The 8,529-nt window shown below is 33.3% G+C and overlaps 1 protein-coding gene across 1 annotated transcript; it reads right to left on the reverse strand.

Moving 5' to 3' along the window:
- Positions 1–6,640: 6,640 nt before the first annotated feature.
- LOC112513519 (LOB domain-containing protein 41-like) lies at positions 6,641–7,811 on the reverse strand. The gene is made up of 2 exons (XM_025119806.1): positions 7,528–7,811; positions 6,641–7,441 (listed from the first exon to the last, which is right to left on the reverse strand). The coding sequence occupies exons 1-2, from the start codon at positions 7,715–7,717 to the stop codon at positions 6,744–6,746; spliced, it is 888 nt and encodes a 295-aa protein (XP_024975574.1). The 5' UTR covers positions 7,718–7,811; the 3' UTR covers positions 6,641–6,743.
- Positions 7,812–8,529: the final 718 nt, after the last annotated feature.

Raw genomic sequence — 8,529 nt, forward strand, 5'->3', positions numbered from 1 at the left:
CCCACCCCACCCTACAGATTGAAGCCATCGATGAGGGCAAAAAGGGCATCGGTGAAGGTTAAAATGGAATAATGGGTTTTTTTAGATGAGAGTTAAAATGGTAATTTATTGTCATTCAGAAAACAGTTACCAAACAACATTATTTCATTCAGCACTTAACCATTCTGACCCTCTTAACTATTCTGCACTAAATCATTCAGCAACTGCCAAACAGCCCCTAAGATATTCATCAATATGTTCATCCTTTTCTAGTACTTATACCAAATGTCAAGGGATGATGTTCCTGGCTACTTACTATTCCAATTCCCAACAAGCATATTGAATATTCCGCTTCCCTATCAATGTCACCGTTATCATTAAAACATACTCCACAAAGCTATTTTGCAATGGACCATTGAGTTAAAAATTACCTTACTTCCTAGCCTACCATTCACATTTACATTTCCCAACTATCATTGACTAAGGCCAACAAACCATAACTAAGAATGGAATCACCAAGAGAAGAACAAAGAATTATGACTCAAAGAAAAGAGTAGTGTAAATACAAGGAAAGCTGATTGATTTGAATAAATGAATAAACATAAACAGACTTGGTGTGTCCTTATATGAAATTTAAGGTTGTAAACTAAAACTGATTTATTGTTTTGTTTGAAGTGCAAAGCAACAATGGCACATGTCATACTAATGACATCAACACAAAACTCATGTTATGAGGCTAGCAATGAATCATGTGCTTTTTCCAAAGCAGAAGATGAAATTAACCAGATTCATATGCTAATTAAATTTTCGATGCTAGAAACAACAATGATGTATATACTTCAACAAAGCATAGCTCATGCAATAGTGAATTTGAATTCCACTTTCTTATTATCTAGAGAAGATGTTGCTTTCTCATTCACAAAGTTCGTAAAAAAACTATTATCAGTTAATAATATAAAGTCGCTTGACTTGGGTGATTTGGAATTTGTATTTGTAATATGTGAAAACCATTAACATTTAACACCACAAAACCAAGTCTTTCACCCGAAAAGATATATCAACAACAACCACAAAGAGCTGTGAGGGGTTGGATTATTATGTTAGGATGACAAAAGTCTTGCAAATCTTTCAATGCAAAGTTGCAAATCATAGATAAAACCACAAAGAAAACAAATTCAATAATCGCATTAAGAACACTAAACTTTACACACTATGCCATGGCAACTATAGGGATTATTGTGTCTTAGCAGTTAGGACATATAAAGCTTCCTTTTTACCCTTGATGCATCATTAATACACTGGTGTGTTACTCCAAAAAAATAATCACCATGGTGGTCCATAAATCATAATGCATTGACTACTATGTTGCAGTGAGTATAGGTATGCAAGGACTTTTGGGTTCTGTCAGCATTACTTCCTCAAGGCTCCCTAACGCATAATAGTAAGTCATTTACACAATCTTATGTCAAAGAACTGGTGATGTATTCGTAAGTCATAAAATATGGTTGCATGGGTAGGTTGGTGTTGGAACAACCTTCACCTATAACTATCCTATGGCATGTACTCTTTACCTAATGAAAATAATCCACCCTCGACCAATTCTTATAAAAAAAGAAGCCAATTGAAGGATAGATAAAAATCTGTAAGTGCAACGAAGCACATCTATTAAAAGAAGAATTATGCTTCGACCTATTGCCTAAAATCTTGATTTGCTATATGTGCCAGATTCGCAATGGGATAACATAGAAAAGAAAAGAGATTATAGGTAGCATAGGCAATTATTTTGTTAAGTGCAAGTACTCACACAAACTTAAACTAGTATAGTTCCACCATCGACTTTCCATGCACAAGCATCATACACTAATACGTCTTGTAGTCGCTTGATTAGCATCAGCCCCCTATTTGCACTTCTCCTCTTTTCAAGTGCAAGGTATTACTTCACATACAAGAAAGTACACATTCTCATCTCCATCAGCAAAAGTTATCTACCAAACCAATTGTTAGTGCTTAAAATAGAATGTAACAAGAATTATACAGAGATGAACGTCCTAGGGTTCCTTTACATGCAAAGCATCCTTCCAAGGTTATATTATTCCATTAACTAGTTAAAAATTCAAAATTTTGGTGCAATTTGAGTACCACGGCTAGTTATTGGCAAGAATTTCTAAACATAAATCACAAAAAATAGCCAAACAATCACTTTCTTATAAAAATAATAAGTGATCCAAGCAGACAAATAAGAATGTGATTTCCAACCAATTGTGAAAGAGATATTGGCAATTGGTTTGCAGGTACTAATGATCAATGGATCATTTCAGATTTAGCAGGATGCAATCATGGAAGTAACAGCATGCTTTTTCGTAAACTATAATTATTATAACCAAACATTAAGTTCCAATCAGAGATTACATCCAATTCAGGGAAAGTGAGCAACAACATACTAATAGGCCAAAGTTGAAGACGAGTTTGGTTTTGTTTGCCTTCACCTATATTTAACATGCCCCAAATACCCAGATTCATGCATCCTTCAACTGCATGCATACTGTCAATGTCTATCACCATGTGTGCCTTGGATACCATGCATGCCATTCAACCATGCGAATTCAAATAACTGAAATAATTACATCAATTATATTATCTCCTGTATTAATGTGTGTGAATTAGCTCGTGGAAGAAAAAACTAAGTTTCACGAAATGCATGCTCTGTGGTTTCCATGATCTAGCATAAAAAACCGACACTCTCAAGAAAAATAATATAGAAAATCCAACTAAATCAAGAAATTCAAATGTTCCCACGAACTAAAAGGCATAGTTTGGTGTTTCTATTAACCACTTCAACGTCGTACTCTTTGAACCAACAAAAGTTCACATATTTTTAGTTCTTCAAGCTGACAAGCTCCTATGATCAACCAACAGACGGACACATCTCATCAAATCCCAAAACCATACAATGCTATGTAGTACAGTACAAAATGCTCTATTAAAGCTCAAACCCCAACATTCATTCAGTCAAACCATCCGATTCATCATCAGAATTCGGCACTTCATAACGTATATTACATACAGCTATGTCAAAATTCAAGAATCCCACTTGAACAATTCCAACAAATGATAACAGCAAACAAGAATATAATACAGAAAAGTGAAATTTGTCGGGAAGAAAGAGAATCGAGATTGAAATTACAGTAACGAACTATTCATTAACGTACCAGAAATGATAGAGCCAACTAGGGCTTTCTTCCGTTCGGTTGGGGGAAAGAGGGTCGACTATTGGATTTTAAGATGCCTTTTCCAATGGGCCTTAGTGTTGTTTTATATTCTAATGGGCCATGGGACTGTTTAATTTGTCCAATGGGCCTTGGTGTTTGTTATGTTATATTGTTATATAGATTATAGATACAAGAAACCTAGTACATGACTTATGGGTCTTTGGGGCCGTTTACCTAAACACTTACCCGGTAAACATTTATCAGTAAAATTTAACATTATCGTTTACTTACCAGATAAGATTTTATTCATTAAAACGCATCGTATTCAACAATTTATCCCGGTAAGTGCTAACCATGGTAAGAGTCATCATCCTCACTTACCGGGTAAGACTCTCGATTCTTACCTTCAGACTTACCGGGTAAGATTTTTAGTCCTTGTCATATTCATCCGGTAAAGTAAAGTCAATTGGTAAACGCTTATCCAGGTAAGCGTTTGGTAAACGGCACCTTTGTTTTTCGATTTAACGGGTATAATAGGTGGTCAGCTTAATTGGTTAAATTATATTACGATGGTTGATTTTAGTTTAATATTAAGAGATTGATTTAACATGTTAACTTAGCTTATTCTATGTTAATGTATTAAGTTAGATTTTTTTTTTCCAAAATTACCCTTGTCCTGTTATTTTTAATCAACGTCTCATTGAAAAAATAGTTTACCAACATGCATAAATTAAAAACTGTAATCAAACAATATATTTTACTGATTTAAATATATTTTAGTTGTTAAGTATTGTGTTATGAACTCGTTATTGTTTCTGTTATTTTTAATAATTCATATGATTTTAATTTTTGTCTTTTAAAATATATATTACGTATTTTATTTTATATAAGTTTAAAATGGTAATTTTTTATTATTCATACTATTTATTCAGAAAAAGGTAAACAACGATTTATCTTAATTTATTCATATAGATTAATAATCAGAGACAACTTAATAGATTCAGAACTTAATGCATAAATAATAAACTAGCCCCTTAGTTGGTGTCTGATAGGTTAGGTGGTGAACAGATCATATTTGGTAAAAACTTGTTGATAAACTAGACGAAAAATGACCAAAAAATTAAAAAAATTAGTCAATTCCAATCTTTCATAATATAATTAAAAAAATCATAATAATATAATAAATATGTTAATTAAAATAATTTTAAATTGATTATAACTATGTGTGTGTTTATATGTATGGATGTATGTATGTATAATATATTATAAATTTTGGATTTGTTAAAATAACTTTTAGAAAAAATCTATATTAATTTATAGTTTTAAATAATCATTACATATTTATAAATAAAAATAAATTTGGTCAATCTCACATGTTTAAAATAATTAATAATTTTTTAATAAAATATTTTAAAAAATATAATTAATAATTAAATTAAATATTTTATTAAAATCATTTAGCACGAATTCTTATCTATAAAAAAAATAAGTATAACTATGATTTTTATTTGACTTACATAAACATTTTTAAAATTATTATATTTTTTTTTTAATAACTAAATATACAATTAATATTTGTCACCCTTATAATTGAAAAAATTGACAAAAAAAAGATCCCAAAACACTAGCTTATAAGCTAATATTAATTACTCCAATGATTGTTTCAATTGGTTCTCGATTGTACTGTTTATATTTTTAGATTTTCCAATCTAGTTTCATTTTAATACACACCCTAGTTGACTATTTCAACAAACCATTGATGAGCTACAATCACTTCAAAACACTATGTAATTTTATCTGTTATTAACTCTCTAATTTTACTAAATGCATTATGTGTAAGTTGAAAATTATTTCATACGTTGTGTGATACAAACCGAGCACCTATAGATGCATAATGGTTCTCATGTCTATCTATAAGTGCTAATTATCATTTAGCTATTCATACAAAGGCTATCATCAAAATGAAATCAAAACAGGGTTGCCTAGGTTGTATGCGACCTCCGAAGGTCGCTTTCGATTTGGTATAGAGTAAGGCCAGCTGTCGTGCAAGCTCAAGCCCCATCACATGCCTTGCATCCAATGGCCACTGATTGTGGTCATTTTGAGTGCGAGTTCCCCCACCTTGCATCCCTTAGTCCCACATGCAACCTCAATGGCAAGACGATCCCTTAGTCCCGCATGCAACCTCAATGGCGAGACAACGAGCTTGCACTCAAGTTCATGTCAAGCGTTTGTGGCAGCTAATTGAGCACAATCTATGGTTTGCTCGTGGATTTACCATCCACTCTTACCTAAACGATCTATAATTCAAGTAACTAATACCATAACATTATTCCACAATATAATAACAACAAACCAACCCCCTGAATTGTTCAAAGCCCACATTATCTAATATCGAAATTGGTCAAAGTCCGTCTCTCAAATCCCGAGTCAACACTTTTCTTTTATTCTACTTATAGATTTGATCCTGTCATTCTGAATCAAGGTGCTAGACTTTTGAGAGATTGATAGCTTCAATTTGTAACTGAACTATTAGTCAGTTAAATGTTTGGTCGTTGAATATTTTTAGTATCCATTTAATAAAAAATAGATAAACGAGTGAACGTTTATTTATTTTGTATATCATTATCCCAAAAACAAAGGGTACATACCTTCCATCGTCAAAATCGCTCCATTATCTATACTATATTATAAAGTATTTGACAAAAATTCTTAAAAATCATTTTTTATACATGAAGTACTGTTTATTGATGCATATTACTTAAAATTTAAGATTACAAGTAAATTGTGCATAAATACAACTTATTAAAGATTCATGTTTGAATTCGTGTAACTAACTATGAATAAACATAATCAAATAGAGGATAAACATCTTATTTTAAATATAAATAATCTAAAATACAATTAAAATAATAATTGAGTTCTAACAAAATACTTAATTATTGTCTTTATGAAAATTTATTTTATTATACCAAAAATAAAAAAAATTAGTTAAAGAAAATATACGTAAAAAAGATAAATTTTAAATAGTTAATTTGGTATTAATATCAATATTTTTTATATTTTTTATAATATATATATATATATATATAATTCAAAAATAAAACTATTATCGTTTTTTCAAAACCACATAACATCAATAACATAAAAAAAAAATTTAAAAATATATTAAATTGAAATGTATCTCGTTATATTGTACAAGTACCTTTCTAATAAAATAATAATATATTTAACTATCATCCTAAACGACTAATAATACACTTTGAGACAAAATAATTTCCAAATAAAAAATTGTACAAATAAAACCGGCTTTCTAGCCATTTTATTATCGTCAAGTATAATTTAAAAATAGAGGTTGAATAATAATAAAATATAATTCCTACACATACACATATATTTTCATTATCATTGTTATTTTATTTTATTTTTGTTAATATAATTTTTTCTTTTTGCAAAAAAACTGTATACAAATTTCAAACAAAAATAAAGAAAAAAGAAAACACTCGATCTGAACCGTCAAAACTGATCTAGTACATTTCACTCGCTACAATCTTGCTACACTGGATAATCTAGTCCCAGTTCCATCCTGTAAATTGCCTCGCCGGAGTTATCAGAAGCTCCGGTTAGTTTTTGAACGTTTTGGGGACTCCGACTCCGACTCCGGGAACGACGAACAGGCTCGTAACCAAGCGTTAACTCCAGTCCAATCTCATCATTATTGTCCTGAATCGTAGCCGACTCATCCCTCTCGATTTTAACGGGAGCCGCGGCGGAGCCCTCAGCCGTCTCTACCGACACCAAGCTTTCCTCCGCCGTCTCGTGGCTCTCACCTTCCGCCACATGCGCCGCCTCAGATTGGTGGCTCAGTGTAGACTCATGACTGGACGACCTGTTGTTAATCTCGTCATGACCCGATACTTCCTCGCATGATCCGACCCAAACCCGGTTATCTTTTGCTTTTCCTTTCGATGCCGATCTCTTGAAACGACACCGTGTCCTGATCCGGTGAAGCTCGTTAGACCCACCGGAGTTCTCATCCTTCGATATGTGGCGGATATCGTACGCCTTCAAAGGCGGTCCGTTATTCGTCTCCTCCGTGTCGGAAGCCACCTGAACGATCGGAGACCCATTTAACACCGCTTCCACCGCATTCTGACAAAGCTGCCACCTTCCCGACCATAACAACCCGACAGACCCGTAAATCGGGTTCACAATCCGACCACAAGCCTCGTACAAAAGCGACCGGAATATTCCTGTAAAACAAAACCCATCAATCTCCATACTCACCGGAATACATCCAAATTCACAAAACCAAAAAGAAATCAAAAAATTAACTCACCAGGACGAAGGTTTTCAGGACCGGCGTTGATAAGGTTCATAAGTCCGGCACGGCCATAGAACTTAGCTAAAAAGACAGTAGCGTTTGCTTGTGATTCCGGCGACTTAATCCACTGCAAACAAGGTCTTATACTACAGTCATCACTACATCCCTTTCGCAGGACCCGACAGCCATTACAGCTCATTCTCATTGTTGCAGGTTTTAGAGAAAGAAAGATATGAAGAAAAGGGTTTGAAAGATATACGGTGGAGGGTGGCGGTGGTGGGTGTATATATATATATATAGGGTGGCCGCTGGATTTTCGGGAGGGCGCAGTTGTTTGGAAAGGAACTGGTATTATATGCGTTTTTGAAAACCAGGTTTTCCACATTCATGGAACTAAAACATCATGTATTGCAGTTGAATGATTCTTTTTTAATTTTTAAATTCAAAATATTGTTCGTACATCCCACTTGGGTTAAATCACAAATCCTCCTCCACTTTCAATGGAGGCGCGTGAGATTCACCTCCTACCTGACACATCACGGTTTCTGTTCGCAGCGGCTTCTGTAATTTGTAATTAAATGAATTACACTGGTGGTCCATGTGGTTTTGCTCAAATTTTGATTTGGTACCTAAAATAAATTATCTACACTTGATCCCTAATTTTTCATTTTCATAGTACTCATAGTCTTTCAACTTAACAATGTTAGTTAATAACCATTATGAAGGACTCATTGGTCTTTAAACAAACTTTAGGGACCATAAATACAATCTGCTCTAATATACTGTAATGTAATTCAGCGGTTGTTTGGTAGTTTCTTAATGGTGACATTAAGAGGGAACATCTTAATCGGTAAGAGACTGGGGTTGTTTGGCATACAAAATTTAGCCTTTTAATGGTGACAATTATCTCTTAACGATTTTGTAGTTTCCTCCCACTTCACTTTCACGCCTCCTATCACATTCCTCCCACGTCGATGATCCTTTCTCTCTATCTCTCCGCCGAGTTCCGCCGAGTTA

Source organism: Cynara cardunculus (genome assembly GCF_001531365.2).
Source record: "Cynara cardunculus var. scolymus isolate 2C chromosome LG 5, CcrdV1, whole genome shotgun sequence".
Taxonomy (NCBI): Eukaryota; Viridiplantae; Streptophyta; class Magnoliopsida; order Asterales; family Asteraceae; genus Cynara; species Cynara cardunculus.

Bases quoted from the DNA above. Each gene is read 5' to 3' on its own strand.
- LOC112513519 (XM_025119806.1), bottom strand. From the start codon at position 7,717: ATGAGAATGAGCTGTAATGGCTGTCGGGTCCTGCGAAAGGGATGTAGT. The intron at 7,442-7,527 runs GTGAGTTAATTT...TTTGTTTTACAG, and splicing joins TCCTGAAAACCTTCGTCCTG to GAATATTCCGGTCGCTTTTG.